Genomic DNA, 20,425 nt, shown 5'->3' with positions numbered 1-20,425 from the left:
GTCTTTCAAATTTTCCTTCCTTTCTGGATATGTTCTTTAAATGCCACTGCTGTATACTCACAGGTCACTACTGTAAACAAGACATTCTTAGCAAAATAATAATGCAATATGAAGCAGATTTTGGGGGGATGTGGGGGGACTGGGTCTCTCTACATAGCCCTAGCTGATATCCCTAGCTTTCCTAGAACTCACCATGTAGAACAGATTAACGTCAAATTCATTGAGCTTCTCCTGCCTCTGCCTCCAGAGTACTGTATTGATGGCATGGGCCACCATGCCACAATGTAGAATTTAAAGCAGGAAAGTTGACGTAGAGTTGGGTAGTCATATGTTCTTCCTCTACTGGCCGTTTACAGCTCATCCCCAACATGCACATACAATGTCTTCCAATTAAAACAGGAAAATCTTTCTCTTTTGCTTCCTCCTGCTGCCTCCTCCTCCTTCTCTTGTCACTTCCTCTCCTGTTTCTAGGACTCTCGCTGAGTTCATATGCTTGAGAGAGAATTCTAAGCAGCACATAGGCACCACTAGTATTGACTGGATTAAGCCATTATGCTTTGATGAAATATTCCATTCCAATATGTCCATGACTTGCCAAAGTCATGACATAGTGGGTGGTGGCCTTGGAACTCATACCTCCAGCCATTCCAGTATATTCCCTAGGTGTTGATTTCCTTACCTAAAACTTTCATTTCTTCTTCTTTTTCAATGTAGTGGCATTTTCAATACTGGACTTAGAATATTCCCTGACCTGACCAAAATTTACTCCACGGATGTATTCTTTATACTGTAAGTATGCTCAACATGCAGTATTTGGTATATTTTGTTTATCCCTGACAAGAATTGTGGTACAGTCATTGGAACTAGCAGAAGCCAGGAAAAGAAAATGATTCCAAGTGAGAGCAGGGGCCAGGGTAATTGTGCTGAAGGATGGAGTGAGGGATGCGTGATGGGTGGGCACAATTTACTAACTGTGAGTCACTGGTTATTCTGACAGAAACAGTTCTTGTAGGACAATGGGTATAGGAAGCTAGGTTGAAATGGGTTTGTGCTGGCTAGTTTTACATCAACTTGACAAAAGCTAAAGTCATCTGAGAGAAGGGAACCTCAGTTTTAAAAAAAAAATCCCTCCATAAAATCAGGTTTTAGACAGATCTACAAGGCATTTTCTTAATTAGTAATTGATAGTGAGGGCCCAGTCCCTGGGCAGGTGGTCCTGGTTTCTATAAGAAGGCAGGCTGAGCAAGCCCTGAGGAGCAAGCTAGTAAGCAACACCCCTCCATGGCCTCAGCTCTGCTCCTGCCTCCAGGTCCTTGCTCTGACTGATTTTCTGTCTTGATTTCTTTTGATGATGAAGTATAAGCTGAATAAACCCTTTCCTCCCCAAGTTTCTTTGGTCATGGAGTTTCATGACAATATTAACCCTAACTAAGACAGGGTTCAATAATTGGGGGTAAGAGAATCAGAGAGTGTGAAGAAAGCTAATTCTGTTGAGTTTTTCTAACTTCATTTCTGTTGTCAACCATGGGGAGAGGGCTGGTGAGATGGCTCAGATGTTAAGAGCACTTGCTATTCTTAAAAAGGACCCAAGTTCAATTCTCAGCACCTACATGGGAGCTCACAGTGGCCTTTAACTCCAGTTCCAGGGGATCCTATTCCTTTTTCTGGCTTCCATGGGCACAAGGCACTGGGAAGGAAGAGATGGCTTATTTGGCTACAGTTCCGAGTTACAGGCCATCATTCCAGGGTAGTCAAAGCAGCTGGTCACATCACACTCACAGCCAAGAGCCAATACACACATCATTGCCTGCTTACAACTCAGTAAGCGTCTTCTACTTCTTAAGTAAGCCACTCTTAGGCGGCTCAGAATTCAGCCCCTGAAATGGTACCTTCCATAGCCAGGGAGAGTGTTCCCACCTCAATGAATCAGGACAATTTCGAGCCTGTTTTTATTTCATGTCTTACATGAAGTGTTTTATTTAATGTATATGTGGTTTTTTTATGTGGCGATCAGAAGACAACACTCAGGGGCAGATTCTCAGAGTCGAACTTGGGTCATCAGACCTGGCAGCAAACACCTTTACCCACAGAACTGACTCAAGGCTCTGCCACCTGCATTCACTTTTTAAATGGGAAAAATAATCAAATGATTTCTGAGGGGAATGACTGAATGGGGGGGGGGGGGCGGGGACTGCTGATAACAAGGATAGCTTATTTTTTATATTTTCTGATAGCTTTTAACTCTTCCTTCTCCACTCAACCACCTTGTAAAGCATGAAGGGAAGTTATTGGTTTCCTTTTCAACGAGAGAAGCAAGGGACCAGAAAATTCAAATGAGTGTGTGCTCTGAGCTCCACAGAGCAGTCAAGGGCAATGCTTTGGATGGACTCTGATGTTTTATTCCAAAAGCACCAGTCAGACCAGTTGTCTCACCTCATCACACAAATGAAAAAGTATGGAAGCAGAAGAATTGCAAAGGTTGAGTTTACACTGCAGAATCAGCAAAGCGTAGAACGATCAGCTCCAAGCTCTCTTTATCCCTAGCTGTCCTGGAGTTTGCTGTATAGACCAGACTGGTCTCAGACTCAGAGATACACCCGCCTCTGCCTCAAAGGCACCACCACTACCTGGCATGCTGCAAACTCTTAATATTTTTTTCCTGGAGTGGGAGAAACATGACCATGTCTCTTTGCTACAGATAAACTCAGGTTAAACATAAGTAGTCCTGGAAGCACCTGGCTGGCAGTGTTTTGCAAATAGAAAACATTCTAATGATACTCATGAAATGAAATCCATTGATCCCTTTCCCCTGATCCTTCTAATGACATAGAAAAGTCTAGTGGCTATGAGCAGAGTGTTACAGATTCAGAAGTCTCTCAGCTCCATCTGCTTCAAGATAAGGAGTAAGGCAGAGACCTCAGCTCAAAAAACTTGTTTGCTTAATTAGATGCTCCACTCTGAATGTGTATCCATCTAGAACCGCTCTAACCACCTCGTGTGATTAGAATCACAAGTAATCAGAACTGAGTCAAAGAAACAGCTTGTGCTGTGGCTGGTTCCTTGAAGCATATATGCAACAAGAAGCTGTTTCCAAAGTGCTTCTTTTCTCATCACTTTTCATCGCGTTCTCTTGCAGGGAAATCACAGACAACCCCTACATGACTTCCGTCCCTGAAAATGCATTCCAGGGACTGTGCAATGAAACCTTGACCCTGTGAGTATCCAGTTTCACTCTTGTGTGTCCTGAATTTTATCTGAGGCTATGGCTTTCTCCCCCACCACCACTCCCAACCCCTGCTAAAAATGTGTCTGAGTTTGGAAGGATGCTTCCTTCTAATGTATGCTCTGAATCTGGAAGGGTTTCATAGAATCAAGTATTGCCTTGTGCTGTGATATTCTATTGATCAAACAGGATGAGGTAATAAGAACTGCATGTCCTATTATGATAGGGGTTGTTGGATTTGTTCCAAAGGTCAAATTGATTGTCCAAGTTGTACTGCCTCATAGCAACCACCACTGCAAAGCACAAACGCATACATAAGTCACTGGGCAAGTCTGCACCATCATTGAGTCCCCTTATGGAAACAGAGTGTGGATCAGATGTAGGCTTTGTGGCACAGCATCCTATATCCAAATATCCCCAATCTACAGAGCAGTTGTTCTCAAGCTGTGAGCTGCAACCCCTTTGGGAGTCAAGTCACCCTGTCACAAGGGTTGCATATCAGATATCCTGCATATCAGATATTTACATTATAGTTCATAACAGTAGCAAAATTATATTATGAAGTAGCAACAACAACAAAAAAAAGTGCTGTAGAGGAAGAAGCTCCACAGAGTAAATGTGACTGTCACAAAGTCGCTGAATATAGAGTGGTATCACTAAGAGCTTTTCACAATTTTCATAGTCCGCATGCACAATTTCACTCAGAGATCACAAACTACGACAGGGTCCCTATAACTGCTTGTTAAATAGAAAGTAGTGGTTCAGAATTCATGACCTGCTCTTTGGATGTTCCAAAGTATATACCAAGGGATGGGCATGTAGCTCTGTAAGTAGCTCTGTTTGTCTTGGCATGCACGAAGCCTTGGGCTCCATGGTAGCACATGCCTATAATCCCAGCACTTGGGAAGTAGAGGCAGGAGATTCTGAGGTTTAAGATCATCCTTGGCTTTATAGCAAGTTCCGGGCCCAGTTTCAAAAAACAGAAAACAATCAAAGTGGGATACTAAATAAGGGAGAGTCATAAAATATATTCTAATGGGGAAGATCTAATGGGAATATAAAAGATAAGCTAACTCTTCAAGATGGCAGAAATCTCCCCTCTCACTGTGAGAGCCACAAAGTGGAATTAGGTCCACCTCTGCAGACCCCTTCTCTCTAGTTTCCATAGCACTACCCCCACTCAAGGCTCCTGGGGTTTCGTTTTTTGTTTACCTTTGTGGTTACCCTAGTTCTCTGCCTCTGGCCACACTACATACAGCCTAGAGTTCTTTGCTGGATACAAATCCAATTGACTTACTTCCTGGCCATATTGATCCAAGCCTCCGCTCAGCTTTTCCCAGGGACCTCCTTTCCAAGCCAGCACTTGGGTCATGCAAACTACCTCAGCTGTTCTCCCTGAGTGGAGCAGGTCAAGTATGTTTTCCTGACATAGGTGGGAGCGTGGGAAAGGGCAAGTGGTTGCAACTCAACCACCTTTCCTTTCAGCAAAGGTGGGCTCTCAGCCTGCTCAGTCCCTGACTTCAAGGCCATGCATGTCCCCTGTAAAGGTGCCCATCACACTGAATAGCATTCCTCCATCCTCAGCTTCTTTGCAGAATGCTAGTGTTCCCTTTTCATGCATTTGCCCAGGATCTCCTACCCCTTTCGAAAGAAAATTGCCCTGCACCTCCTTTGGAGAACAGTGGTAGGATCCTCCCTGTTCAGGAGAGAATGGCATGAGTTTGTTAGCTATCTTTCCAGGTGATTTTTTTTAATTAAACTCTTATAAAAAAAAAAAAACCCTTTCTTTCTTGAAGATTAATGAGGTTCAAAATGCTAAATATTCAAAGAAAATGCCTAATGGCAGAGTTCACGCCTGTGTTCTCACTTCTTTAATTTCGCTGCCGTCTACACCTTTCAAGACCTACTTGTCCATGAAGTTTTTAGTGTCTAAAATATAAAGCAAACCAAGAACGTGTGTGTGTGTGTGTGTGTGTGTGTGTGTGTGTGTGTGTGTGTGTGTGTATTTGTACCCGTCAGTGTAGGTGTGTGCACTTGGGCATGCAGGTTTGTATATGTCCGTGTGGAGGCTTACAGGTAGCCATTTTTTTTTCCTCAATTACTCTCCGCTTGTATTTTTGGGGACAGGGTCTTTGGCTGACCCTGAAGCAGATCGATTTGGTTAGGCTGGGTGCTCAAAAGCTTCAAGTATCCACCCCATGGATGGACATCCACCCGTGTCTACCCCATGCCCAGACAAGGGTTCGAGGCATGTGCTACTCTGCTTGGCTTTTTGGTTTTTGTTTGTTTGTTTTTGGTTTTTCGAGACAGGGTTTCTCTGTGTAGCCCTGGCTAACCTGGAACTCACTCTGTAGACCAGGCTGGCCTTGAACTCACAAATCCACTTGCCTCTGCCTCCCAAGTGCTGGGATTAAAGACGTGTGCCACCACTGTCCGGCTCTGCTTGACTTTTTAAGTGGCTTTAAGAGATCCAAATTCAGGTCTTCATGCTTGCATGGCCGGAATTTACTACCTGACCCTTCTCTCCAGCCCATCAAGGACAAAGTGAGAGAAAATTAAAATGTGTATAATTTTTTCTGCATATTTGTAAAAGAGTTGCAGTTTGGGAAAAGTGAATTTATCCATTGGCATGTTTCCCTGCCTGTATCTGAGTCCCTGGAAAACAGATTGCAATCCATACTCACGGTTCTTTAGAAACTAGAACTAAATTCAGGCATTTTAAAGGCAAAACAAAATGTTCACAAACAACAACAAAACCAACAGATTATTTCTCAGTCTCTTACAATTACTTGGAATAAACTCAAATTTTAGAATTTTCCTTCAACATTGTCTTCTTTTAAGCATTCATCATTATCAGCTATAGTGCCTCGGTCTCCCTAGCAATATGTAATGAAGTCATACATCATTATTTCTAGAGATTAAATAAACAGGATGAAAGAGGATGTGAGAGTCCCAGGATCACCCAGCTATTAGTGGCAGAACCAGGCCTGGTCTCAAACTTGGAGACTCCTCAGCAGTTATGGGCTTATTGAGTGCACATGTCATAGGTTACATTATTATTGAAATTCTCCCACACCTGTCCCAAGGAGTTCCTAGGAGGCAGGTCCTCTTGCTCGCGTCATGGCTGTTGCCTCTTTATGCCAATGACCACCAATAACCACCTATCTTAGAGTTCTAAAAACTGGGGTCCCTTCTCCTGCAGAGGTGCGTGTTTTTGTTTAGGTGAGAAAAATTGTATTTGAGGTCAAGGTATTCTGATTCCTAACAAATTTAGACTAACAAGTTCTTGGCAAGTCACTCCCATGTCTCAGTAACTCCACTAGGAATCATGGGTAGTAGCATCTCAGGCTGACCCCTGGGAATCTAGGTAGAAAAATTAATTAACTACAAAAGCAAAAGCCTGTTAAAATGTTCAAAAAATTATCACAAAAGGGCATGCATGATCTATCTGACTTCTTAGATTCTTCTATGAGGCTCGATTCCACTTAAAACCATTAAGCATTTGGCTTATGACAAACTCTGAGGATAAGTAGAATTTTTTGAAAAAAGATAAAATAACATTTTAAATTTAAAAAAATCTATACATTCAGATGAATTTCTTCTCAAGTGGTCATCTTTAAAAACTGCTGTCATGCCTCCAGTGTTGACATGAGTTTATCTGTCACCTGAAGCACTCTTCCCATTAATATGCCCTCACTGAAAAAAAAAATCCTAGGGGCTGGAGATATGGATCAGCAGGTAACAGTGCTTACTGATCTTGCAGAAGACCTGAGTTTGGTTCCCAGTACCCACAGCGGACAGCTCAAAACTGCCTGTAACTCAGCTCCAGGAAATCTGTACCTTCTTCTAACCTCTATGAATACGCGCGCGCACGCGCACACACACACACACCAATAATAATAATAATAATAATAACTTTATAAATATCCTTTGCAAACCTTTCTTCTTTTAAGTCTGCTCTTGAGGAAAAGCTGACTTATTGGCACCCAGAACTGGAGAATGGAGCGTCAAGATATTTATTCTGGGAAATATCTTATGTTCCAAACAAAACATACTCTACAGTTTTCTTAAGGGATGCAAATGAATGACATGAGAAATTTCATGCATATTTTTGATACTAAAGAGATGAAACCCAACTATTAAAATAGGGGAAAATGAGCAACACCTATCCCACAGGCGATCTGCTTTATTTACTTATTTATTCAGTTCTGGGAATTCGGTGGCCCAGGACCTTACATATGCTAGAGAAGTACTTCACCACTGAACTACATGGTCATTGCTGCTTTCTCTTTCTCCTCTTGATTTTAGGAAACTATACAACAATGGATTTACTTCAATCCGAGGACATGCTTTCAATGGAACAAAGCTGGATGCTGTGTAAGTTCAGGGTAACCATGGTAACTGCCGCCATTCCCCACATCTCACTCCCAGCACTATCCAGAGGCTCTGAATTCTGTTGAGGTCTCTCTTAAGTATATCAAGCCTTGCAAGTAATGCTAAAGGAACTTGATGAGAGCAGTCTGAAGTGGTTACTTAATGTTGGCCCCAGTTCTGTACCTCAAAGCTCTCATTCTCAATAAAATAGAGATGTATGCTGTCACCACCAGTAATTTTATAGGTGTGTTTGTGTGTGTGTGTGTGTGTGTAAATGTTCATTTGCTAGTACATGAAATGAAAGAGTATCTTTGCACCCAAATGTGTTTTCAAAAAAAGTGATGTAATCTGTTTTGACATTTTTTTTCTTTTCTAAAGATAAATGATACCCAAATGACCAAACCAACAGACCAACCAACCAGACTTACATTTTATTTGTCTTACCATACATTTTTTAAGTAGTGTCTTGCTATGTAACCCTACCCATCATGGAACTAGCTATACAGACAAGGCTGGACTTGAACTTACAAAGATCTGCTTGCCTCTGCATCCTGAATGATGCAATTAAAGCTATGCATCACTTGCATTGCATCCCTTATTTCTTTAGCAGCTATATATTCCAAGTTGTCTAGTATTGCCTCCCAAATTTAACTGCTCATTTCTTACAGTGGTGTGTTAATTACTGCCTCTTATGCTTCAATACTCTTCCTTCCTTAAAACATTCCTTACATGGCTGCTGACTGTAAAACCTGGAAAGCCTTATGAGTCTAAGTGTGTTGTGTATTATTTTGCTTCTCAAATACTATTAGCCATGCAAACCATCAAGGGATCCTGGGTAATACAGATGCTGATCTGTCCCCTTGAGCTGGGCTGTGGGAGCCTGTATTTCTAACACACCCTTTCTTGATGCTGATACTGTAGCCCATGGACGGACTTTTGAAATAGCTATGCAACTAAACACAGAGAACTTAAGTAGGAAAGAACACATGGGGAGAGTAAGTGCTTTGGGTTGATATTCTGGTTAAGTACTGACTTCTGGAATGGTTCCATTTTAAAATGAGTACTAGATTCCTTCTAGTTGGGCAGGGCTCTCTACACCCTGTTGAAGTCGAGTCTAGCTCTTGTCCAGGCTTTTAGGATTCCTTCTAGTCTCTATGAGAGAAGGGTTAGAATATTATTCACTTGGGCATTTGATAAAACAGGAGTTGTTATGGTTTGATTTTATTCATTTCTTTAAATATATAATTACAGGAGAAGCTCTGGAAGATGCCACAGGATACACAAATTCTTGCACTTAAAATTTACAGAACTGGACAGCCCAGTGCACTAATATTACACAGCCCTTCATTTACTTCTCTGGTAACGAGTGATGGCCTCCAGCGCACAAAACACTGTGCTAGCCACTACCAAAGCAAAGAGAAACAAAAGCAACGTGCTTCCTGCTCACAACAAAAATCACATTCTGTGGAGTCAACACAAACCCAGCTACACCAAAGATCAAAGGGCATTAGAAAGAAATTTACCCAATTCAAAATGTGCATCAGCTAGAAAATCTACAAGTGCAGAATATGCAAAGATGTTGGTCTCCTTCCTTGGAGAAATCAGCATGATTTTTCTCTAAAGTTATCCCATGGTTTTTAAAGATTAGCATTTAAGATTATGAAAACGCCATCAAATATTTTCTCCTTTGATTTGAAAGCAATCAGTCCACGCTAGCTAGCCCACAAGCTTAGTGTCTTCAACTTAATATCTCTACCTCTGAACCCAGTATAGGAATGCTGGGATTACATATGTGCCAGCACTCCATTTACCTGGGTTCCAGAAATCAAACTCCAGTAATCCACCTTGCATTCAATGTGCTCTTAGCCCTGGTCATCTCTGTAGACCCTCACATTATATTTTTGTAATATAGCTCAGTATTTACTGGGTTTTCAAACTAAGAAAAAACATATTAATCATCTATAATAATTTTCCTAACATGGTTCAAAGACTGCAAATAGCATAACCTCTCTAGAACCTTGTTTAGATATCTCTAGGTTCTGTCTGAAATAATTTGTTCTCCAAAACAGCAATCATCTACCTCATACCAATGCACTGCAACGATCAGGTCTGACCTCAATTACACTCATTGTTTTAGTGTGACTGAGTAATGTTATGTCAGCCAAGTTGGACGAGTCCCACACTGAGGATAGGCACTGAAACCACAGAAGCCGTTCCCTCCTTGGTTAGGAATTGGGCAAGAGGGGGATAGCTCCTCACCCTGTGGTTTCACAGAGAGTCAAGTGCATTGCCATTATTCAGATGACAGATCGCCTAATATGAGTGTCCTTGCCCAAAGGGAAGTTGAACTGCTCTCAGTCATAAGCAGGGGCACCTGTTCCTTCTCTGGACCTCTCTCCATTCTCCTTATTCAGTCTTCTAAGCTGAGTTGCTTCTCCCACAGTGCCTGAGTCTCTGAGATGAATTTTTCTCTTGGTGAATTCTAGTGGTTTAGCTTCTATCCAGAAGTAAACATTTGGAGCAAAAATAAATTAATACAACTTGGCTGTGTTAAAGACTTACCCAGACAGTAATCGTTATGAGCAGAGAAGTCAACACAAATAATGTGCTAATTAGCATCACACATTAGCTGATTAGAAGCAATTCACCACAGCCCGGAGCCACTGGGAAAAAATGACTGGGAGAGAAGATTATAGGATTAAGTAGACTGCTATTTCTCACGGGATAAGTATTTGAACAGCTTGTAGGATATGCTCCAAGGTTGGCTGTCCCCCTCTGCCTCCTGCAGTCTTGAATGCTTTCTCACCTGTCACTGTTGATAAACAAGTGCCCCTGTCTCTGAAACCAACAAGATTTCCACAGAGCAATCCAGCTTCTCTTTAGACGACTGTAAAGGCTACGTGCTGAACCCCTATCATTTTCTGAATAGCAAGAGTCGTGTAGAAAACAAAAACAAACAAACAAAAGCATGATTCTCCAAAGACACACTCCCCTGTGAGTGTCAAACCATAACCAGGTGCCAACCCTAGTTTCCCCTAAAGGAATTACAAAGGAATGAGCTGAAATTCTAAATTGGAACTGAAACAAGATCCTTAAACTCCCCAGAGAACACAGTCCAGGAGAAACAGCAAATGTCCTTACCACAGTACACCTTACTCCTTTCTTTGATACTGAACTCTCTGGCTGCTTAATAAAACCTGTCCCTAGCTGTGAATTATCCAGAAATAAGACTCTCATTTCTCATCAAACAAGTCTTTACTGAATGGCTGCTATGCGTTGAGAATAAATCCAAGGGTGGAGAGATGGCTCAGTGGTTAAGTGCACCAACTGCTCTTGCAGAGGACCTGGGTTCCATATCCCAGCCTCTACACAGCAGCTCACAGCTGCCTGTAAGTCAATTTCCAGGGATCTGAACCCTTCTTCTGACCTCCATAGGCACTGGATGCACATGATACAAAGATACACGTGCAGGAAAAACATTCAGATGCATAAAATAAATAAGTCTCAAAAAAGAAATGTTTAAAAAGTGTGTTCAAGAGAACTTGTACACACATGCACACACAGACACAATTGGACACTTTACCCCAGCTCATTGCTGTCTTTATTGGCCCAACCCCATTCTTCTCCCCTAACTGTGAGATACAGCATTTTCAGTCAGAGTAAACAGTCTCAAGTATTGAAATGTGGAAAAATTGACAACTGTTTTGTAGGAAAGGCTTAATTTCTTCACCAGGTTCTCAAAGAGGCAGAATCTATCCAAATAATGAAGAGTCATTAGGCAGATAGGGTTAGCAGCATCTGTTCTACTTTGGAAGTAACTATTAAGATTTTCCAAGGAGCCCCTCCTATCACATTATCAATCCTGACCTTTAGGAAATCTCTCCTCTCGTCACTTCTGACAAGTCCTCCTAACCTTTTGAACCTTCTTTGTGTTCATCTTCTATTATCAGCCTCACGTAAAATAGTCATTGTCTAGAATAGGCTCCTATCTGGTTTACCAAGCTTTGTGGCTGATTTGCCTAAGCCAATATATACAGCCCAGTATGGGGATACATTATGATCGAGAAACCAATTTAAAAAGACTGGCATTCCCAGGAAATAGCATGTGTTTAATGTGATTAATGAAAGCACTTCCTTCCTACATGTTAAAGTGTCTGTGTCTATAATTCTGTACCCTTCGCTTCTGGTAGAAGTTTCAAGAAGTCAGAACCCAAGATCCAAAGAGGTATCCCTGAAAACTACCAGATTCTTAGAATGTGGGAGAGCATGGTGGGTCCAAGGTCATCTAGGGCTTCATAGTAAGACCCTGTTTCAAAAAAACCCCACAGACTGAACAGGGAAGTGTGGCAGGTTCATTTTTAAGCACCTTATCATCTGCAGAGGTTAAGTATCCAAATGAGCATACTGTCTTTTGAGAACAGGCCCTTCATCAGGCTGGTTCGTCTCCATTCACATTGGCTGTGCCTCTTGCTACATTCTTTCCTGAATTCTGGACTCTGGCTGCCTTTTTCAGTTTGAAGTCTTCTGCAACATTTCTGGTAAACTGCTGTGCTTATCAAGAAGTCTCCTTGTCCTCGGGGGTATATTAAGTATCAGATGATAACACTAAAAAATTGGACAAGTGATAATTTAGTTTTCCAATAATTTCTGGTGATTAGAGCAAGCTGATATTTCCCCTCAGTCATTGGAGATGAAGACCAGCAGAGCTTACTTGATTTTGAACAGCCTGGGAACAAAATGTGATTGGCAGCTACACTAGCCCAAAGGTCCAGAAAGACTTCCAAGCTGGTGTGGTCACTATGCCCAACATGGTTGTCACATTACAAAACTGTGTTCATAAGAGTCTCTCTACAGTTGGGCTTTTTTCCCCATGGTGGGTCTAACCCACTCAAACTACAACCAAATGAAAGATCATCATAGATATAATGGGTTGACTGAATGAATCTGTGAACACAAGAGTACTGTGACTCAAGCTTTATATGACATTAACCCACTGGGACACAGGCATAGGCTGCTTTGGCATCTCACTCAGGTGACTGAACATATGGAAGACTGGTCTCCACATGAAATGTAGTAGCCTGCTGGGTTACAGACAGTATCTGGAATGCCACCCAAAAAGGGTCCCAGCCACAGTTAAAGAAAGAAAAAAGTCAAAAGCAGCCTCCTCTGCCTCATGCTTCTACCACTGTGAGCCAAGGTATCATAGGCACAATGGAATCGACTCATCTCCGTGATTCTGAACAGAACCAATCCATTTCTCTTTGACACTGATTGTATCCGCCATTTTGTTATAACAGAGAGCTACCTAATACACTCTGGAAGTGTGTGCTCAGCCACTCCTTAAAGAGGCCATGTGTGAACTTCTCTTTGTAAATGAGCTGTCTCAACATTTACAGCCATCAGGAAAGTCCATTTCCCCAAACCCACCGCATCATACGCTAAGTCTTCTTTCAATTATCATTATTTTTTTCTTTAAACAGTCATATGTGTCCCCATCAAACCCCAAATGTATCAATGTCACTATCTTGAGAGAAAGTTATATTTGTTTGTTTGTTTGTTTGCTCACTCTTAATCTCCACTCAGTAAGCATGTCTAGAACACCAAACTTAGCAGTGGGGATTCAGCAATGGATTGGGCATAGAGCTTTCCATTCTGATTGCAAAGATATAGCATTCAAGTAAGAAAGTAAATTAGGTAATTACAGGTTCTGATAAGGTCAGGAGGAAATAGAGAGTATTGGACCAACCAGTGCTACTTTAAATGAATAGTCTTAGTTAGCATTTCTATTCCTGCACAAACATCATGACCAAGAAGCAAGTTGGGGAGGAAAGGGTTTATTCTGTTTACACTTCCACACAGCTGTTCATGACCAAAGGAAGTCAGGACTGGAACTCAAGCAGGTCAGGAAGCAGGAGCTGATGCAGAAGCCATGGGGAGATGTTTCTTACTGGCTTGCTTCCCCTGGCTTGCTCAGCCTGCTCTCTTATAGAACCCAAGACTACCAGCCCAGGGGTGGCACCACCCACAAGGGGCCCTCCCTTGTTGATCACTAATTGAGAAAATGCCCCACAGCTGGATCTCATGGAGGCACTTCTCCAACTGAAGCTCCTTTCTCGGAATAACTCCAGCCTGTGTCAAGTTGACACACAAAACCAGCCAGTACAGCCTCTATTTAAAAAAATCATTGGAAGAATCTAAACTGTATTCAAAATTGTAAAACCTCATTGTTTGCCATCCTGATTCTTACTCTGTTTAATGCCTGTTTAGCGTGTCCAAAGAGGCAAAGCAATAAAACTCTTCAGCACTGGCGGTTGACCGTTCTATTCTTACACTGCTCCACTACAGACACACCCGGATCCAAATAAGTAGAGGGAACTTTCTCTATAAAGGCTCTGGAGAAAGAGTTCTAAGCAAAAGTCTTTAATTACTCTACTATTATTAGTCATCTTCCTTAAGAACTTGCATTCTGCAGTGCAAAGCTTGCTGCTACAGCAACAGAATCATAATTAAGCAGACTTCCCAAGGGTCTTTACTGTCTTTGTTTTGTATCAAGCCTGAGTCATTCACTACTGCTTAAATTACCTACACTGTGCTTCGAGTTAATCTAAGTGTGTACATTGGGGTCATTTACAATAAAGAAGCAGGTACTTTATTTCATTTTAGATAATTTTACTCTCTAAAAAAGCTATGGGGGAAGGGAAGGGCCAAATTTAAAATTCTTAGGTGCTTTTGTTCATTGGGAGGAAATTTTATTTCAAACACACTTTGCATGCCGGGTGGTGGTGGCGCATGCCTGTAATCCCAGCACTCTGGGAGGCAGAGGCAGGTGGATTTCTGAGTTTGAGGCCAGCCTGGTCTACAGAGTGAGTTCCAGGACAGCCAGGGCTACACAGAGAAACCCTATCTCGACAAAACCAAATCCAAAAAGCCAAAAAAAAAAAAAAAAAAAAAAAATCATTCTTTCAAATGGCTGTAAGAGAGAAAGGGTCAGCATACCCATGGCTTTTCAGGAGAGGTATGAGCTATAATTTTATTTACATAAGTATCCCCATGCTAGAACTGGTATTGTTGGCTAAAATGCATGCCTTTTAATTAAATTTGAATTTCAGATAAGCAACAGATAACTTTGGTAGGAAACTTTATGCTTGAAAATTATTCACTATCTATAAATTGAATTAAAGTGGCATCATGTATTTTAATTTGCTACATCTGGCAACTCTACTTGAAGAACCATCCTTATCACCCACCACCACCTTATGGCCTCCATCCCAGCTCTTAGTTATAGTCTAGCTTCAGTGATATATGGGGAGAATAGTCTATTTTAAGAAGCAAAATTTGCCAGACAGTGATGGCGCACACCTTTGATCCCAGCACTTAGGAGGCAGAGGCAGGCAGATCTCTGAGTTCAAGGCCAGCCTGGTCTACAGAGTGAGTTCCAGGACAGCTAGGACTACAGAGAAACCCTGTCTTGAAAAACTGGAAAAAAAAAAAAAGCAAAATATGAGTCAAGAGAGGAAAAACAATTACCAGGAAATAGGAAATTTAGACAACTCTGATAAAATGTTATGATATGCATATGATAATGATATGCAAACAAGACCATAAACATAGTTCATTTTCAAAGATTCCTGCCACAATGCAACTCTGCCTTCTGGACACATTAAATGGTGCTTCAGCCAGAAGAATGCAAGGTGTCTTCAAAATTAATGTGACCTTGCTTACATTGTATTTTGATATATATTCTAATATTATATGACAGCTTAAGTTTGTCTAACTCATTCTCCCTCTCTCTCCCCCCCCCCTCATATTCTGTCTAGTTACCTAAACAAGAATAAATATCTGACAGCTATAGACAAAGATGCCTTTGGAGGAGTATACAGTGGACCAACTTTGCTGTGAGTAAGACAAATGAATGGCTAGTAGGTCTTTATTATTTTTCTCTTTTATTTTTCTGGAATGAAAGAGGTGTGAAAAGAGGAGATGTCATTGCCTCTCAGCATTTCTGCACCATGACTAAGGCAAATCTATAAAAGGAAACACATGCATGAAGGGGGTTAAGAGGAGAGGAAAGGAGAGGGGAGGGGAGAGGAGGGCTGGGGAGAGGAGGGTTGAGGAAGGTTGGGAAGGGGAGGGTTGGGGAGGGGAAGGTTCAGGAGGGGAGGGGATGGGAGGAGAGCTCGAGTTGCTAGGTAACTGTTGGGCAGAGCCTAGAGGAAATACTAACAAGGAGTGCTGGGAGGAGCTACAGGTACTGAATGAGTCTTGTCCTGGGATCAAAAGCTAACAAGTACCAATCATTATATTAACAAAAATTTTAATTAAATCAAATAAAATATAGGAGGACAGTTAAAGAAATCGCCAGTGTTTGGAAGTTCAGGAAGACCAAAACTATTGAACAGTGTTATCTCTCAAATGAGAAGCATAGACGTTCATAAATTGTGTATGCATAACCTGTAATGTCTCTGTCATTTTTCTCTTGAACCTGTTGTATAAAAATCTTCATTTTCTTTCCTACCGTCTTCCCTAGTTAGATTCGAAGATCCCTCAAGAAAGGGACTACGCCCTATAGTTTCACAATGCCCTCACCACAACAGAAATTAGCAAATATCCAGTGAATGACTGATGCACTGCAATTGAGTGTCGAATACCATGGCTTGGCTGTCATTTGGTCTATAAACTAAAACTGGAAAAATCCAAAGTGCCATCTAAAGAAAAGGGAGTTTTATATTATGTGTGTTTCTGCCTCATGGGGTATCTTGGTAAGGGAATAGTTTTCCCCCAACAGTCGACAAAAATCACTAAACTTGCCTATGCCCCATCTTTTCTCAAGGTCATGGTTCAAAGAAGAATTTGATTTCCATCAGGCACGAGTCTAAGATACCATCTATTCTGCCATTCTTATGGTTTTTGGTTTTTGTTTTTTCTGCCCTAAGATGGCCATTTAATTTAGTTTGGAAATTTGATAATATTTTTATTGATTAATTTTGTCATGGAGATACTCAATCTCCCTTTCCATTTTTATCTTTCTATTCTTTGACTGCCTTCTTTCCTTCCCTCTTTATTTTGAAAGAGGAGCTCTTTGTGTTTATAATAGCAAAGGAAAGAACACATGTGATCCTAATGCTTTCAGTAACAATCAGGGCTCTCCAGAGTCTAAATTATGTAACTCACCTTAACAGCACTCAGCGGACTGATGATAATTACCGTAATAGTCCCAACTTCTATTATAAGTATCTCTTAAGAAGAAACAATCCTTGTGACTATATCCTTGAGTTTGTATTACATTAATCAACAAAAATAAGCATTCGTTGCTGTCAACTGCTTTCAAGTTCAGCATTTGAGAAACCCCAGGCATGGTACTGCCAACTTTTTTGGTTTAAATAAAGTAAGTCTTTGTTTTTGTGATCACCACAAGGTTATGGTTATAGTCTTAGCAGACATTTCATGGTAAAATTCTTTCTAGCATCCTGATACATCTTTGATCTTTAAAAAATTTACTTTTTATGTACATTGGTGTTTTGCCTGTATGTATGTCTCTGCGTGAGGGTGCCAGATTCCTGGAACTAGAGTTACAGACAGTTGTGAGCTGCCATGTGAGTGCTGGGTATTGAACCTGTGTCCTCTGAAGAAGTAGCCAATGCTCTTAACCACTGAGCCATCTCCCCACTCCTGGCTGGTTGTCTCATTTTTCTATTCCCATCAATAATATATGGGAGCTTTATGCCGGCCAACATTGATTTTCTTTCTTATCAATATGCATATGTGTGGGAATGTGTGTACTGCTGAACCCAGTGCGTGCATACACTGGGCAAACATTATAAGCACTGAGCTACATCCCAATCCCTTAGTTTTTAGAGACGTGGTTTTGAAATGGCTCCTGTTGCCAGCTCCCAATTTCCAGCATTCACTACCACCACACCTATCTTTGCTATTCATCTGTTTGAATCAGTTTTAGCTCTCAAGCACCACCCTCTGCCAAAGGACTTTATGCTCTCTTGTTCTCTTCGATTCCTGAAGTGAGCTGGCATTGGTTTACTTCTATCTTGGGCATTTTCGTCAAATGCCCGCTGAACTCCATAAAAGCTATAATGAAGAAATGACAATTCTCCTCTTAGACAGGCTAAAACAAAACATAAGTAAGATGAGACTATAAGATAAATTTAATGTAATAAGAGCCATGATGTGTGTGTGTGTGTGTGTGTGTGTGTCCATCCAAACATGAGCTCTGCTTACTATGATTTAACAGAGACCTTCTTAAAGGACCGGGGCGAGGATAGGTGAGAAAGACTACAAGAAAATATAAGCCAAATTCAACCCACAGACTTTAAAAGGCTCGTTTTGTGGAGAAACTGATCAGATAAGGAAGAAGGCCCACTGCAGGGCGACTGTGGAGATATTAGTAGTAGGCCAAAGAACTCTTTACAGGGTGTGGCCCTCTTCAACTCCCCACATGCCTTCTTTACCTTTAACCCTGGCTTTCCCACATCCTGGGTTCTTGGTTACAGCTCTTCTGTATCTCCTAACTGCTTATAAGGAATCTCCCTCAAAGGAAAATAGAATCTAGCTCAGAAACCCATGTCATCTTAGACTCTGTCTTTCTTGCTGGGTTGCTCAGAGGAACTCCTGTAGCAGTTGTCCTGGAGGAGGGAACCTCCTGGGGATTCGAACTGAAGACTGATCTGATAGGCTATTCTACTTACTGACTGAAATCATTGCAAACCAAAGACAACCAGATGTGTCCCAGTGCCTGACTCAGGAGCCCCGATGCCAAGGAGCCAGCCAAGTACCTCATGCTTAAGACACAGCGCCACCCACCCACCCCTTCAAGGTCACAGCAAAGGCGCTAAAATGTGATGATTTAAATGCTGTGATTTAAAATATTATTTTTTCCTATGCCAGTGGCTATAGTAGTACGAGATCTGATTAATAAATGAGGCTTTGGGGTGAGAAGAACCCAAGTATTTGTAGTTGGCATCTATAATGGCAGCATGACTTTAATTAGATATATTCTTTACTTACATTTCAAATGATTTCCCCTTTCCTGGTCCCCCCCCCCAAAGTCCCATAAGCCATCTCCCCTCCCCCTGTTCCCCAATCAACCCCCTCCTGCTTCCCTGTCCTGGTATTCCCCTACACTGCTGCATAGAGCCTTTCCAGGACCCTGGGCCTCTCCTCCCTTTGCTGTCCAACAAGGCCATCCTCTACTGCCTATGCATCTGGAGCCATGGGTAACACCATGTGTACTCTCTGGTTGATGTTTTTGTCCCTGGGAGCTCTGGGAGTACTGGGTGGCTCATATCATTGTTCCTCCTATGGCTATGGTGCTGCAAACCCCTTCAGCTCCTTGGGTCCTTTATCGAGTCCTTTATCCCATTGGGGACCCTGTGCTCAGTTCAATGGCTGACTGAGAGTGTCCCCCTCTGTCAGCAGCCTGACTTTTTAACAACTATTGAGGCATCACTTGCAAAGCATACTCTAAGTGATAGGCTTCCTTTTGGAGGGAGAGAGGTGACAGATTAATAGAGAGATCCTCAGTCAAATACTCTTTTTTCTTTAACCAAACAAAAATACAGCCATTATCATCCTTCAAATGGTTTGTTTGTTTTTATTTTAAATAAAGAAAAAATTACTAAAATCCTGGGAACCACTGCCCTGTGTTGAGAGATTCATTCAGAATAGATGATTTTATATCCATGCTAAGTGTTCTAGAATAATGTTCCACCTCTAAGAAAATAATTCAAAAATCCATAAGCTCCTCTTGTAGAAGAATTTTACCACAGTTAATTATTCAAAGGGTAGCTTTGAGTTTGTCTTTACCATGATACAAACAATGGAATATAGGAATTTTTGCTGAGCGAACCCCAAGAAAACAACGATGACAAAATGTCCTCAACGTGAAAATGTCACATAAATTCATAGTTTATTAACTAGTCCATATGTGTTAACCAATATCCCTCTACGGTGATGAACCTAAGAGCAAACAGTACAGTTGTCTTTCTTTTTTCTCTATTTCATGTCTTTACATACAAATAAATCTACTTTTAACAAATAAATCTACTTTTAATAAATCCCTATGAGACTCTGATAAACATGCCTACACAAATTTCATCTTGTACTGTCGACTTCAAAAAAATTATGGCCTCTCCATGCTGTTCCTCTCTTAAGTTTTGATGGTTTTATTCACATTGATGCAATTACTCATGATTAAAGGAATTGATAATGCATGGGACTAGGTTGTGAAGGTTAGAAAAACTAGAGTGTGTTATGTTCTGCAGCAACTTTTACTCATGATACTATAACTAACTAGACAATCCTGGCACTGAGCTAACTGATGGGAGAGTTGGTCGGTCTGGGATCATTTTGTTTTTCGACAAGCATAAGCACAATGTGGTATGCAGAATTATGCCCACAGTTTCCCGTTTGTCTCGTGCAAACATGAGTGAATACAGCCTTCTCTCTCTCTCTCTCTCTCTCTCTCTCTCTCTGTCTCTCTCTCTCTCAAAGTTCTTTTCCTACAAGAAGGAAATGGAACTATGTGTATTCACAAGGGCAACTGTCTCTGGCAGGACGTAGAAGTTCATTATGTTAATTAAATTCTGACCGGGTGTCTCTTTGTTCTCATCTGCTTGTGCACATTCCCGTTCCAGAGCATTTTTCAGTGTAGGATCCATAAAGCAACAGGATACTCCATGAGATCTCATGACATGGAACAATGAACCTGTAGACATTAATTGTCTACTGAATTTCTGATTGTAGCTAATAAATTATACTAGGAAAATCCTGGATGCAAAGCAGTAAAAAAAAATTGGAGGAAACACAAAAAAAGAA

General features: G+C 41.3%; 1 protein-coding gene across 1 annotated transcript in view; it reads left to right on the top strand.

Annotated features, from left to right (window-relative positions):
- Tshr (thyroid stimulating hormone receptor) overlaps nt 1-20,425 on the top strand; it is a 114,229-nt gene that overhangs the window by 80,054 nt on the left and 13,750 nt on the right. The window contains exons 5-8 of the mRNA XM_052185303.1: nt 715-789; nt 3,137-3,214; nt 7,532-7,600; nt 15,415-15,492. Coding sequence (XP_052041263.1) covers nt 715-789; nt 3,137-3,214; nt 7,532-7,600; nt 15,415-15,492 — 300 coding nt within the window. The remainder of the gene's footprint in view (nt 1-714; nt 790-3,136; nt 3,215-7,531; nt 7,601-15,414; nt 15,493-20,425) is intronic.

Source organism: Apodemus sylvaticus, chromosome 6, assembly GCF_947179515.1.
Source record: "Apodemus sylvaticus chromosome 6, mApoSyl1.1, whole genome shotgun sequence".
Classification (NCBI taxonomy): domain Eukaryota; kingdom Metazoa; phylum Chordata; class Mammalia; order Rodentia; family Muridae; genus Apodemus; species Apodemus sylvaticus.
This window is presented reverse-complemented; position numbering and strand designations above follow the sequence as displayed.